General features: G+C 58.7%; 1 protein-coding gene across 2 annotated transcripts; it reads left to right on the forward strand.

The window, feature by feature from the left end:
* Positions 1 to 2,063: 2,063 nt before the first annotated feature.
* Positions 2,064 to 11,436, forward strand: GMEB1 (glucocorticoid modulatory element binding protein 1). Of its 2 annotated transcripts, none has more exons than XM_075721914.1 (9): positions 2,064 to 2,202; positions 3,204 to 3,316; positions 4,285 to 4,409; positions 5,371 to 5,474; positions 5,926 to 6,080; positions 7,317 to 7,445; positions 8,176 to 8,313; positions 9,444 to 9,566; positions 10,662 to 11,436. In XM_075721914.1, exons 1-9 carry the CDS (start codon positions 2,075 to 2,077, stop codon positions 11,366 to 11,368), a joined length of 1,722 nt encoding a protein of 573 aa, XP_075578029.1. In that variant the 5' UTR covers positions 2,064 to 2,074; the 3' UTR covers positions 11,369 to 11,436. The 2 variants fall into 2 exon arrangements, with proteins under 2 accessions (XP_075578029.1, XP_075578030.1); XM_075721915.1 differs by having other exon boundaries at positions 3,234 to 3,316.
* The last annotated feature ends 2,359 nt before the right edge of the window (positions 11,437 to 13,795 follow it).

The following is a 13,795-nucleotide window of genomic DNA, read 5'->3' on the forward strand; positions in this document are numbered from 1 at the left end:
GGCCGTGAGGGCTGGGGACGGAGCCGCCGCGGGGGTACGGAGCCCCCGGGCGGGGCTGAGGGTGCCCGGTACCGCTTTCCACCCCCGCCCCGGGCCGTCCGGGCAGGGGCTGGCCCCGCCCCCCCGGCCCCGTGGCCCCCACGCGTGTCCCGGCCGCGCGGGGGGAAGCGGCGGGGCGGCGGCGCCGGCCGCCGCCAGGGGGCAGCAGGGCGCCGAGTCGCGCCGTCGGTGGCGGCGGCCCCTTTAAGACAGGCGGCGGCCGGAAGTGCTGGCGGCCGAGGCCGCGGCGGCAACTGCGCATGCTCCGTGCTGCCCGGCCCGCTCCCCACCCCCCCCCGCCTTCCCTCAGCCCCCGGACCCGGCCGCTCGGCCACGGTAAGCGCCGGCCGGCGCCGCGCTACGGGAGCCGGGAGGGGCCAGGCGGCGGCGCGGCGCGGCGGGGCGGGGCGGGGCGGGGCGGGGCGGGAGGGGGCCCGGCCCGGCCCCGCCGGGGAAGGGGAGGGGGCGCCCCAGCGCGCGCCGCCGTACGTGCCGCCGCCGCGAGGGCGGACGTCGCGCGCCGCGGGGGGGGGGGGGTGGTGGGGTGGGGGGGGGCCGCGCCGCTGCGTCCGCCCGCGGGGGGGGGGGGGAGGGGGGGGAGAGGCCACACCCCTCCCCCGGGCAGCCCCGCCCCGCCGCGCCGCGCGCGCCGCGGGGGGGGCCCCGCGCCTCCCCCCCCCCCGCCCCTGACCCCTGACCCCCCCCCGGGGGGAGCTGACCTCTGACCCCTCGCCTCGACGGCCCCCGGTCTCCGGGGTGGGCCCTGCCCGGGGCCTCCCCGCGGCCCAGCGAGGGCCGGGGGCTCCCCGGGGGCGGGCGGGGGGGTGGGGGGCAGCGTCCCCTGCGCTGCCCCGCGGCCCCGGGGGTCCCCCGGGCCCCAGCGGCCCCGCTCCCCGCCCGGGGCCCGGCTCTGCAGCCCCCACCCAGGCCTGGGCCCGGCCCCACCCCGCTGCGGGCCGCAGCCGGTCGCCGTCGGGGTTTCTCCGTCTCCCGGTGCCCCCCCCCCCCCCGCCCGTGCCGCAGAGCCTGAGGAGGCCGCGGCCCCGGGGGTCCCACGGGGGGGCCCGGGGAGCAGCCCCGGCGCGGGCCCGTGGTGTCGGCAGCCCCGAGTGGGTGAAGCCGCGACCGAGAGGGAGCCGCAGCGACCCACGGGGGCTGCGGGGCCTGGGGCGCGTCCCCTGCGCCTGCAGCTCCCGTCGTGCCCCCCGCCACCTCCCCGCCGTGGGCCACCGAGCCCCCCGCCGCCGCCTGCCACCGGCTCCTCTCCCGACACCGGCGGCGTTCCCAGCAGCTTCGCAGGCCCGGGGCGGTGACCCCGACCCGCGCCCTGGCACGCGGGGCTGAACCCCAGCCCCACGGCGGTGACAGCCCCCGCTTCGTGCCTCCCTGCGCGGCGGCAGGAGCAGCCCCTGGGAGCGCGGCGCTGCTCCCTGACCCCCGCCAGCATCTCCCGCGGCCCCGCGCCTCTGCCGCCGGGAAGCCCGGCTTCTGCGCAGCCCCTGCGCGGTGGGAAGGCTCAGGCCCAGGCACGCTGCTGGCGGCAAGGGGTCAGAGCGGCCCAAGGGCGGCTGGAAGCACTGCCAGCTGTGGGGAGAAGCTCCATCTCGGAAACCTTCTCGTGCTCCTGCTGAAACCCACCGCGCGGGTTTGCTCGGCCGGCACCGGCCGCTCGGGAAGTTGTGAGTGGGATGGCACTGGGGAGATCTGCCTCTGCCGCTTTTGTATCGTCGGGTGAGATGTTCCCGGCTATCGTGATCGAGAGGGGAGGAGAAATCCCTGTGTGTGTTGACAGGCACTTGCCGTCTCTCTCTGGTGGTGAATTTAAAATGCTTGCTGCCCTCTTTGGAGCCGGAGCTTTGCTCCGCCGGCCCTGCTAGCCCGGCCTTTGCCACGGCGGGACTGGGCGATCATGCTTACACACCGGTGCCTGCCCCTCGCCCTGCACAGGCAGCGGTGCTGCCGCGGTACAGACCTGCCTCTGCTTTGCCCTCTGCAGCACCGCGGCACCCCGCCACCGCCGGGCTTCATGTGAGAGATGGCGAATGCCGAAGTGAGCGTCCCTGTGGGCGATGTGGTGGTTGTACCAAGTGACGGAAACGAAGGGGAGAACCCGGAGGATACCAAAACCCAAGTGATCTTGCAGCTCCAGCCGGTGCAGCAAGGGTGAGTTGGATGGTACCGGTGTGCCCGGGAGGTGCGGGGTGGGCTGGGGGGCATCCCTGGAGATTTTCGTGGTGTGGGGACCGAGCGTTGCTGCGTTTTCCAGGTCTGCGTCGGTTTTGTGCCACGCACGGGAGAGGGGAAAAATACACACAAGAAAGCTTTTGTGTGTGTCGCTGTCATGGGGCTTCCGAGGACTGAAATTGCCCTGCGGAGACGTGCCTGCGTGATGCTGTCTCTGTGGGTCGCGGCAGCCCGGCGCTGGCCGTGGCCGTGGGGAAGCGGCGAGGTGGTCACGGTGCTGCCCCAGCCACGCGTCCTCCCGGTCTCCTTCTTCCCTCTCCAGCCCCAGTGTGCGTTTTTGCAACACTGCAGCTGCTGTACGTGGTGGTCTGTGCCCGTGTGTCCAGATCCACATATTGCCTCTGTGCCAGCTTTCTACTAAAATAATCCTCCTCTAAAATACAGGGAAGCTGGGATGTTGGAGGGAATTTTGTGCTACCCGTGGCAGCTATTGTGGAGAAGTGGCTGCCACCAGGCACTTCATCTTAACTCTGGATCAATCAGGACGTAAATATACTGGCCCCAGTTTGATAATATTTGCAGAGCAGGGTGGCTGTCGGCCTGACAGGGACTCTTCCCTGCGTGATCGCCCGTGCTGCGGTGTCACGCAGGGCGGGAAGGGAAATCCTGGGGCATTGAGCGCTGCTTCCTGTGGCCGTGGGTAACTGCCTGTCGCAGAAACCAGAGGAGAAGGCACAGGGAAGCGCACTGCAGAGCTGCTTCAGCGGTGCTGGCAACGCGGAGGGTGCGATGACAGGACTGGGAACGCCTCTGCGTGTTTCAGTCCTTGGGATTATTACCGTATTTTGTATGTGCCAAAAAAATGCCTGTGATTGAAACCGTATCAAACGAAATCCGCATCCCTCCAGGACAGGCAAGAAAGAAAGGAACCAAATTTTTAACCCCGTGCTGTGAATCTTAATTCCCCTTGATTTTTATAGTTTGTTTATAGATGGCTGTTTTCACAACAGGATTTACCAAGAGGGCTCTGAGGCCAGCGCCGCCGTAGTGGCCGTCGAAACCCACACCATCCACAAGCTCGAAGAAGGGATCGGTGAGTTCCCGCTCGGCATGGGCAGAATCCCCTCCTCTGCAGGGCTGGTCGCCGCTGAGCTGGTGTCTCCAGTTCGCTGGGCTTCCTTCTGGCTCTGCCCCTGCAGATGCTGTTTCCCAGGCATGGATGTGGGTGCAGGGTCTGGGCATACTCTGGAATAAGAGTCTGCTGTTACTGCTTGGTCTCAAAGTCCTGGAACTGAGATCCTGGCTCTCCTGCAATGAATGGTAAGGGCTCCCACGGGGTCCAGGGGAGCCGAGATTTCACCCTAGTCGTGGTGTGCAGACCCTAGCAGGCAGGAAGGATGGTTATGAGGATGGCGGTTGTGTCTGCACTGCCCGAGGCATCAGGCTCTGGTTGCCGGTTCTTCGTTGAACAAACAGCCTGGCAGTTTGGGTTGGATGTTCAGAAGAAGCGAGCAGGTTGGCTCTGGGTGCTCCCCGCCATCCTGAGGAGTATGTGGGAGAAGGCTCCTGTCGTGAGGTGCTGTCACCAGATCTTGACTAGTGTTCTGCTTCCTGTGTGGGTGTGGGTCTTTTGGCAGTATTAGCAGAAACTCTGCGTGTGAAGAGAATATATTATCAGTAAATATCTGATATCGCTGCTAAAGAGATACCAGAGCTCCAAGAAATCGGAGAGATAGCTGTGCTTCAAATTTTAAAGCATTTTGTTTCCAAAAAGATTGTTCTCACTTCCCCCCCGCCCTTAAAGATGTGTTGGATTTCTGATCTCACGTTGTCCTGATAGATGAGCTTCATTTTGAGTGTTGCTATATTAAAAAGCAGATGCCAGTTGCTGTTAGAGCTAGTAATTGGAGCAGACTAAGAGAGAACTGATCCTGAACTGGGATCAGCCCTTCTTTTGGCTTCCTGAGTGTAGGTCTCACAACGTGTGAGCTTTCAGCTCCCACCTTGTGGGATTTGAGCCTCTTGGGTGGAACGTTTCATTTTCACCCATTCCTCCCTCAGACCCCAGCACCATTGAAACGAACGAGGAAATCGAGATCGCCTATCCCATCACCTGCGGGGAGAGCAAAGCCATCCTGCTCTGGAAGAAGTTCGTCTGTCCAGGAATTAATGTCAAGTGTGTAAAGGTAAGGGAGTTTTCACAGCGGATTCCTTCTCTGCTCTCAAGGTCTGGTGCTTGACCTCCGCAGGACTTTCTTACTTTTTGTGTTCCATCTGAGCCTTGTCCTGGAGCTGAATGACTTTGCCTTTGCAGCGTGCTGGATTGTTAGTGCTAAAATTGTTTCTAGCATGGGGAGAAGCAGGGGAGGAGTGGGTTAAGGAGCAAAGGCCTCTCACCCACCTGATATTTCAGCGCCGCTCTTGATTACTGTTTAAAGCAGCGTTGTATTTGGCACTTGACGAGGGACTTGGAGCTGAAGGCAAGCAAGGGATGCGTACTGAGATCTACCAGAGCTTTTTGTCCTTATCTCTTTCCCTTGGTGTCCTGATACTCTGCTCCCGTCACTTCCTCAGCGAGCAGGTTGCATCGAGAAGGGAAATCTTGCTGTTACCTTTTTCCGCTCGAGAGCGTGCCCATGTAACGGCTGATGCGCTGGGGCTGAGTCCCCGTGTGCTGCTGCAGCGAGAGTGCGCTGCTGCTGACCCTCAGCAGGAGCCGTCTTAGTCACTGGAGCAGGACGGAGCAGATGCCCGAGCGAATACCTGCATCAGCGAGACGTTGCTCGGCTGTTGGATGTAACGGGAGTCTCCCATAATGATCTCCAAGATGGCTGTACGTGTTCGCAGAAGGAGCTAATTTGGTTCACACTTCGTACGAAAGCCCGCGAGGGCTGTTCTTGGCTAGGGCTGTGTGGTTCGAATGCCGGTGGCCGGCAGGTCATCCCTGCAAACGTATCCGCTCTAGAGTTATAAGCATTGCTGTGCCGAGGGGATCAAAGCTGGTGGGAACTTGAGAAGCAGCCCCGCTTTCTGGGTAGAAGCGTGGGCTTAGATGAGCTGTGGACTGGCCGTGTTGGGTGTCCCAATACAGTCTTCCAAAGGGATGTTACCCTGTGTTTGCTGAGCCCTTCTTTATCTCCCTGGCAGTTCAATGACCAACTGATCAGCCCGAAGCATTTTGTTCACCTGGCTGGGAAGTCTACCCTAAAGGACTGGAAGAGAGCCATTCGCCTTGGAGGAATCATGCTGAGGTATTTGACTCGCCTACCGCTGTGTCCAGCTTCAGGGCTTCATCACCGCAGCTGCAGGATCCCGAGCAGGCATTTTGTCTGCTTTGCAGTCCCCGGGAGATCTCCTGAAGGCTCACATTACCTGGCCAGCAACCTGCAGCACCTCTGGGGCAGAGATCCTGGCCCCGTGGTCTGAGGAGCAGGATTCCTCATCCTGTGCAGAAGCAGCCTGGCCTGGGGGACCTAGTACTTGGTGGGGGTAGAACAGGACTGGAGCCCTGTGTGTGAAGCTGGGGGATGGCTTGTATTTGGCATTTGAAAGCCCTGCAGGAGATGTTTTTTGTGCAGAGTGGCCCTGGCTCTCCCTTTCTCCATTCTTCCCGTGGCCGTAGCGTTCCTACGTGGAATACTCCCTTTTGTCTCCAGGCTGAGATTTGAGCTGAGCCTGGTTTTCTCCCCGCTCCCTGCACAGGAAGATGATGGACTCGGGGCAAATCGACTTCTACCAGCACGACAAAGTTTGCACCAACACCTGTCGAAGCACCAAGTTTGATCTCCTGATCAGCAGCGCCAGAGCACCGGTGCCAGGGCAGCAGAGCGTGGTGCAGACTCCTACATCAGCTGATGGTAGGAAACCGGTTAGCAATGCCATGGGAGTTTCCCTCTGACATTCCTCTCCCTCCCTGGCCTAATCAAATCGGGTTGACGCCCCCCACGCACTTTACACCTTCTCCCCAGGCCGTAGCAGGGCAGTCCCACCATTTGGGAGACTGCTCTGGCTTCTGGGAAGGAAAATGCTTCTCATGTCTGCTCAGAGAGGCCTCGGTAGCACCCGTCAGGGAGCTCTGCTCTGCAGGGAGCTCTGCGCTGCAGTAATGGGGGGTGGAAAGCAGACGGTGTTACGCAGTGACCAGAGGCAGCCTTGGGAGCCAGGGGAGGCTCACCTTGAAGGGATCCCTGTTCTGGGCTCACCGTGTGAGCAAACACCCGAGAGAGCTCGGACAGCGTTTCCTGAAGGCTTTCCTGTTTGAGGGTCTATTACAAAGGCATGAGATGGACTGGTATGCAGGAATGAATCTAAGCATGCTGACCTCTTCTGGAGCAGCCTGCTCCACATGCTGGACATCCATGAACGGTGTGTGATGGCTGGACATGATTTGATTGTCATTCTGACTGCAAATTCTTGGCAAATCCCGTGCTTCAGAGCAGAAGGTGATTTCTTTGTTGAGGTTAAGGGAGAAGACCGCTCCCAACCGTACCACATCGTTCAGCTGGGCAGGTTACGTTTCTCTAAGGCCCTGGGTGGGTGAGATGGCAGAGTGGTCCACAGGCCAAGGAGAATCTCCTGGAAAGCACCATGGCCACATGGTAAAACCTTACAGTGGCTGCACGTTGGCTTAGTCCCAAATTTGATCCAGAAACTTAGGATTGAGTCAGATCCATTTCCCTATAAACCAGCTTGGACCCTGACCCTGCCATTTTCTAAGAGCTTAGGGCATCTGTAGGGTGCAGAGCTCCCCATTGGTGATGCAAGGGGAGAAGGGTGGCTGGGCTGAGGCTTATCTGTTCCCTTCTTTATTCTGATCCCTTTCTACTCCTTTTATACCAGGACTCCAGTTTGCTTTCTGGAGGGCACGTGGTTTTCCCTCCAGAAGCCCCAGAGCCTTTCACAATCACAGTGCCAATGAGAAGCAGCAATATTTGCTTTTAGCTAATTTGGTTGAAAGAAGCCAGGCACAAACAACCTGACCATGAGAGTGAAAACGAGCCTGGGGAGGGGGTGAGGGGGGTGGAAAGCAAAGCAGGGATTCAGGGCTGGCGCTCCGGGTGCCGCAGAGAGCACTGACGTTGCCTCTCTGGCAGGGAGCATCACCCAGATCGCGCTGTCGGAGGAGAGCATGGAGGAGGGGATCGAGTGGAACTCGGCTCTGACGGCTGCCGTCACCATGGCCACTGAGGAAGGCATGAAAAAGGACACGGATGAGATCTCGGGTAAGCTCAGGCTGCTTGTTGGGTGTTTTCTCCCCGTTTCCTCGCCTGTTATGTTCTGGAGACTGAAATCCTGAAAATAAGGAGAGTTTAGGCAGTGACAGAGCTGCCCCCCAGCCCCTTGGCTATCCCAGCGTTTCCCAGGTGGGCAGGGTCCCGGCCAAATGGAGCTCCCCACTGCAGCGGGCAGAGTGAGACCTCAGCCCTGGCCTTGTGGCTGATGGGTGATCCCCCAGAGCAGTTGCTACTAGTTACAGTGTGGGGGGCTTTTTTTTGTTGTTGTTGTTCATTCTAAGGATGTAGATGTCTGCCAGCCTGGAGCTAGACTGAAACCATCAGGGAGCAGTGTCTTGTTTGTACCCTGTCCGCTCTCTTGGCTGTGTCTCTCTGGCTGCGGTGCCTTGCGTTCCCTCTTAGGATCAGTACGGAAGCTTAAGCATAGACAGAATTTCCTCCAACAAAGATTTTAAGCTCTGTATCTTGCAGAGGTGAACAGAGGCAGTGAAATGTTGCCTTGGAAGTCACGGTGCTGCTTGAAAACATGTTAGTGATTTGCTGCCGGGGTCTGTTTTGCTTCTTTTGGGGTTTTTTTGGCACGTCATATCCACCCCAATGGCCAAATTAGAAGTCGTCTTGCAAAGTTACTCGTGCCTGGAAGGTTTAAGGTAGCCTGGTGGAAAAAAATGCCAAATGCTTGTCTGTGTTGACTTCTTTTTCCCTCTCCTTGTGCCAGAGGACACGCTGATGTTCTGGAAAGGAATAGCTGATGTGGGGCTGATGGAAGAGGTCGTGTGCAACATCCAGAAGGAGATAGAAGAAGTCCTAAGAGGTGTCCAGCAGAGGTTGGGTCAGTCTCCCTTCCAGATGACAGGTAGGTTGTGAGCCACAGCCTCTGGCTCTGCGGTGGGGAAGGATGCTCAAAAAGGCAGCTGCAGGCAACAAAAAAAGGTGACCAGGGTCCATCCCCACCGTTTAAAGCTGTCAGGGTGGTGAGCGAGTTACCGCTCATTAGCTGAGCTGTGGGAGCCGAGTCTGGGTGTGGTCTCAGCCTGCCCAACTGTGAAGTGCGTTCGCTTACACCGCTGCGGGGCACAAGGACACGATGTGCCACCCTGTTCCCTGGGCAAAATGACCCTGGCAGCTTGCTGAGACCATCAGGCGACTGTCCTCCGCTGCCGGCCCTCAGGAAAGCCTGCCCAGATTCACTGCTCGGACCAGAGTTATTCAAACACTTTTCTCCGTGACAGTGCAGGCTTAGACAGGTCCTGCCCCCTCACTTCTCGTCCTGTCTTCACTTGAGCCAGAAAACCTGTTTTTGGGGCTGAACCAGATGAGGGAACTGATCTGGGTTAAAAATAACTTCCCTCCCCTCTTTAGGGTTATTTTTAACTTGGTTCAGTTCCCTAATCCAGTTCAGCACATGCTCCTGTGAGCACAGGGTTTGAGAGCACCTCTTGTTGCTGCTCTTGCTGAGAGAACATCCATGTAGCCATAAACTTCCTTTTACCCAGGATGGTTTTTTTTTTATTTTATTTTCTAATTTAGCTTTGAGCTGGCGGATCTTTGAGTCTGGTAGGTGGCAGCTTTTGGAAGCTGTAAGTGATGGAAGTCAGTGGATTATAATAGAAGTTTTGCACAGCTTTCAGTGGAGCTGGCATGTTAATGACACTGTCAGCAACATGGGGTGATGATTTGTAAGTGGAGAGCTCGTTTGTATCTCTGTGATTGCAAATTATGCTTTCATTTGCAGCAATTTTGAGCTGCTTGGGTGACACATCTCTGTTTCATTTTCTTTATCATGTGAATGGGATTATTTAGTCCTTAGATGTCAGAAAGATGAGGGAGCGGGGTCTGCCCTTGTCAGCCAGCCCTTGTCAAAGAACAGAGATAGCTTTACCAAAGGCAGCAGAAAATTTTCGGTGTAATATGAGCATCTTTTGAGTACCTGATTGAGTCCCACCTGTGGGACCAGGCACTCGTCCCCATGCACTTTCCTTGCAGATGCTGCAGTCTTGAACAACGTCGCCCACACGTTTGGCCTAATGGACACAGTCAAGAAGGTTCTGGACAACAGGAAAAACCAGACAGAGCAAGGAGAGGAACAATTTCTTTACACACTGGCAGGTACAGTCAGCGCCTAGTAAGGCTTCTCATCCTGTTGCCGCTCTTGGGAACTGATGTGACTTTCCTTCGACATAGGAACCATATATGGGTCATTGTTCAATACACGCTGCCCCGAAACAAATGTATCCCAGTCCCTTTCCGTCCTTAGGGCTTGAGTGGAATTTCTCCTCTCCCTTGCCTCGCAGTGAGCAGTTGCTTGGGGCAGTCGACAGCCCGAAGTCTGTGCCTTTTGCTGCAGCCAGGGTGCTGGGGGTGCGAGTCCAATTCCATCGGCATTAGGAAATAGGTGCTGCTAGCTAAGGGCTGCGCGGCAGTCATTTGAGCTGCAGGCAGTGCCGTGCTGTGCCCGAGTTAATAAGCTTCTCGGTGTACAGGGTGCTGAGTTGTCTGCTTGTCTTGGCGTGGAGCTGTCGGGTGTCTTGCACGGCTTCCCCTGAGCTGAAGCCAATAACCTGACCTGGATTCCCCAGAGCCGCTTGCTGAACGCATCTCCCTCCTCACCGTGTCCTGTAGGACCTGTTCTTATCTGGGATGTCCTAGTCCCCTACTGCCCTGGATAAATGAGATTACTGTGCTGCTTCTGACTTCCGACGTTCACACAGACAAGGGTTGAGGGAGATGTGTCATCGACCTTGGCAGTCCTGCTCCCTGTCCCCAGTACAGGTGCTCAGCTCCTGGGGAGGGGACCCAGCCGAGCTCGGGGAGCAGTTCCTACTGCCCGGGGGGGTTGTCCTCTCTCCCTTGTAGGTGGGTCTAGCTTGGGGAGCAGAAGTGCCCATGTTCTGATTGGGAGGAGCAGCCAACTGGTACAGAGCATCGCCTGTTCCTTACCCAGGCGCTGCCAGCCGGCCAAAGCAGGCTGAGCGGGTGCAGAACATTGACCGGGTCTGCGTGGGTGGCCTGAGAATCTGGCCTTTTCCTTCAGTGCAGTTTGATCTTGAGCGAAATGCTAAGATCACGCTCGACTGGGTGGTTAGGAGACCTCCGGTCGCAAACGTGGGGTGTAAGGGCTGTTTGCGGAGCCCTTGAGGCCCCAGGAGCTCCCGCAGCGTGCTGGCCCTAGTCCGACGCGCTGCTTAGCCGTTCTCTTTGCAGACCTGGAGCGGCAGCTGGAAGAGCAGAAGAAACTCGCCAAGGACCAGAAGGCAAAGTCCCAAACCATCCAGAACGTGGTGCTGATGCCCGTCAGCGCTCCCAAGCCCCCCAAGAGACCCCGCCTGCAGCGCCCAGCCTCCGCCACCGTCCTCAGCCCCTCCACCCCCATCCAGCAGCCTCAGTTCACGGTCATCTCGCCCATCGCTATTGCGCCCGTCGGACAGCAGTTCTCCGTGGGCAACATCCCAGTGGCAACCATTAGCCAAGGCTCCAGCCCGGTGACTGTTCATACCTTGCCGTCCGGCTCCCAGCTCTTCCGATACGCCACCGTGGTGTCCTCCTCCAAGACCAGCTCCTCCGACACGGTCACCCTCCACCCGTCCTCCAGCCTGGCGCTGCTGAGCTCGGCAGCCATGCAGGACAGCGGTGCCCTGGCGAACGTGGCGGCAGTGGTCAACCCCGTGGAACTGGTGGCCATGGAGTCCGGCCTCACTTCCACCATCCAAGCTGTGGAAGGCACCTCGGATGACGGGCAGACCATCATAGAGATCGATCCGGCGCCGGATCCTGAAGCGGACACGGACGAGTCGGAGGGCAAAGCTGTGATCCTGGAGACGGAGCTGAGGACTGAGGAGAAAGTGGTGGGAGATGTGGAGGACCATCAGCACCAGGTCCATAACGTGGAGATTGTGGTCTTGGAGGACTAGTGGGGAAGGCAAGCGTCAGTTTGGGGAAGAGTTGGGAATTTGTTTTGTTTCAGGCTTTTTTGTTAAGCATCTTTGCCAGCCACCCCATTTGTTTCCATGGATATTTTCATTGTACTGTATATTATATATATATATATATAATTTTTTTTTTTTTTTTAAAAACAAAAAAGCTGGAGAAACACGTGAGACCTGGAAAAGGCTCCGTCTCCGTGGAGCACTGAACAATACCGCCTGTTTGCAGGGTCAAGGAGAGACTGGATCTCTGCTGAACAACCCAACCGGGAGGAACTGGACGAGGGCTCCCGGTGCCAAGAGCGTGCCGTGGCCCAGCCGCGCACGTGGTGCTTCTGCTCCGGGCCTGCCCTGGCCCTGATTATTTTATTTCAGAGAGACAATAACCAGTGGCTGGAGTGTTGATGTGACTGCGGGAAGGGATGACGGCTTTGGGGTGGAAAAGGTACCTCATTTGTATTTTTATTTTTCCCCCAGGGAAGGGAATTCTGTCGGACTCTTCACTGTCACCTCAACTGGGATTTTTTTATTGTTATTCTTGGTTTGGGGAAGACGACAGTAACCCTGCCTTTACTGTCCATATTCTCCTCCTCCACTCAAATCGGTTTTATATCTATATTTTTTTGTATTTGTTTGCTCTCCCTTCCCTTGTCCACATTTCCCAGCTGCAAAGCCCTGGACCTACTCTTGCCGGTCTTGGGGTCCCTGGATCCCAATCCCACCTCTTCCCATGGCACTTTTCCCCCATCCCTTTCCCCGCCTGGCCAGGCTCGGTGCTGCAAACGCTGCTTGGAGACTCCGAGATCACTTCAACCTTTTGCATAAAGGAGAAAAAAAAAAAAAAAAAAAAGGAAAAAAAAAATCAACTCAAGCTTAAAACCACAACCTCCCCCTTCGCTGCTCAGCGCTGCAGGGACCTTTCGGGGTGTACAAAGCATGTTGTGCTCTTGCTTTCCGGGAGAGCTGGACTCCGGATCGGGGCAGCTTCTGTTTACACTGTGTGCTGGGGCTGCTCCGTGCTTGTCGCTACTTGTTTGGTGGTTTTATTTTTGTATTTTTTTTTTTCTTCTTTCTTCCTATAATCTCTTGGCAGGATTAGAACCGGCACGTTGCTGAAATAATGTGCGCCCCGCCGTTTTCCCTCTTTTTTTTTTTTCTTTTTTTTCTTTTTTCTTTTTTCGGGTGGTCGGGGTCCCTTTGGGCTCCGCTGCGGTGGGACGATGGAAGGGGGGAAGCGCCGGGCGCTGTTAGAGCTGCGGAGGTTTGGGAGGGCTGGGAGGGGGTGGGGAGCTGCTTGGCTGGAAATATTAAGCGAAACAACAGCAAAGGAAACACACCTGGGGAGGGAGAAGGAAGATGTGTTTGGCTATTTTTTGCATTAAAAGGAAAAATCGAACTACGCTTGAATGGTTTATTTGTGGTTAGGTGACAGGCGGCGGCTCCCTCGCCTCGGAGGCAGCGCCGGACGGGCAGGGACCCCTCTGCTGCAGCCGCGGAGGGGTGGTCGCTGCTGCTCGGACCCCCTGCCCCGGCGGGGAAGCCTTCACCGGCTTCCCGGTGGAGCTTGGAGCCGTGGAGCGGAGCCGGGTCACGGCGGGAGCCGGTAGCAAGTCGTGCCGGCCTTGCGCAGGGGCTGAGGAAGGGCTGTGGGAGCCAGACCCCAGGAATTTTGGATCGGGGATCCATCTCCATGTCCAGCAGCCTTCGCTCCATTCCCCTCTGGCTTGCGCCATGCAGGCAGCCCCTTGGCTGCGGAGGGCTGGGGTCCAGGCCCCTTCGGCTGCTGAGGGCTGGGGTCCAGGCCCCCTTGGCTGCAGAGGGTTGGGGTCCAGGCCCCTTCGGCTGCGGAGGGCTGGGGTCCGGCCCCCCTTGGCTGCAGAGGGCTGGGGTCCAGGCCCCCTTGGCTGCAGAGGGCTGGGGTCCAGGCCCCCTTGGCTGCGGAGGGATGGGGTCTGGCCCCCCTTGAGTGTAGAGGGAGGGGGTCCAGCCCCCCCTTGAGTGCGGAGGGCTGGGATCTGGGCCCCCTTGGCTGTGGAGGGCTGGGGTCCAGGCCCCCTTGAGTGCGGAGGGCTGGGGTCCGGCCCCCCTTGGCTGCGGAGGGCTGGGGTCCAGGCCCCTTCGGCTGCGGAGGGCTGGGGTCCAGGCCCCTTCGGCTGTGGAGGGCTGGGGTCCAGGCCCCCTTGGCTGCGGAGGGCTGGGGTCTGGCCCCCCCTTGGCTGCGGAGGGCTGGGGTCCGGCCCCCCTTGAGTGCAGAGGGTTGGGGTCCTTTTGGGGACCCCTCCTCAATCCGGGCGTACAGCAGGCCCCCCCCCGTGCCATCCCTGCCCGAGCTGCGCCCCTCTCCTGGCCGGGAAAGGCGCAGGGTCTGGGCAGGCCGCGCTGCCCCCCCCCGCTCCCGCCCCTCGGCTCTTGGGG

This window comes from Pelecanus crispus, chromosome 16 (genome assembly GCF_030463565.1).
Source record: "Pelecanus crispus isolate bPelCri1 chromosome 16, bPelCri1.pri, whole genome shotgun sequence".
Classification (NCBI taxonomy): Eukaryota; Metazoa; Chordata; class Aves; order Pelecaniformes; family Pelecanidae; genus Pelecanus; species Pelecanus crispus.

Excerpts from the sequence above, each read along its gene's own strand:
- GMEB1 (XM_075721914.1), top strand. The coding sequence starts at position 2,075 with ATGGCGAATGCCGAAGTGAGCGTCCCTGTGGGCGATGTGGTGGTTGTA. Across the intron at positions 3,317-4,284 it reads CAAGCTCGAAGAAGGGATCG|ACCCCAGCACCATTGAAACG; the intron begins GTGAGTTCCCGC and ends TTCCTCCCTCAG. Across the intron at positions 8,314-9,443 it reads GTCTCCCTTCCAGATGACAG|ATGCTGCAGTCTTGAACAAC; the intron begins GTAGGTTGTGAG and ends CTTTCCTTGCAG.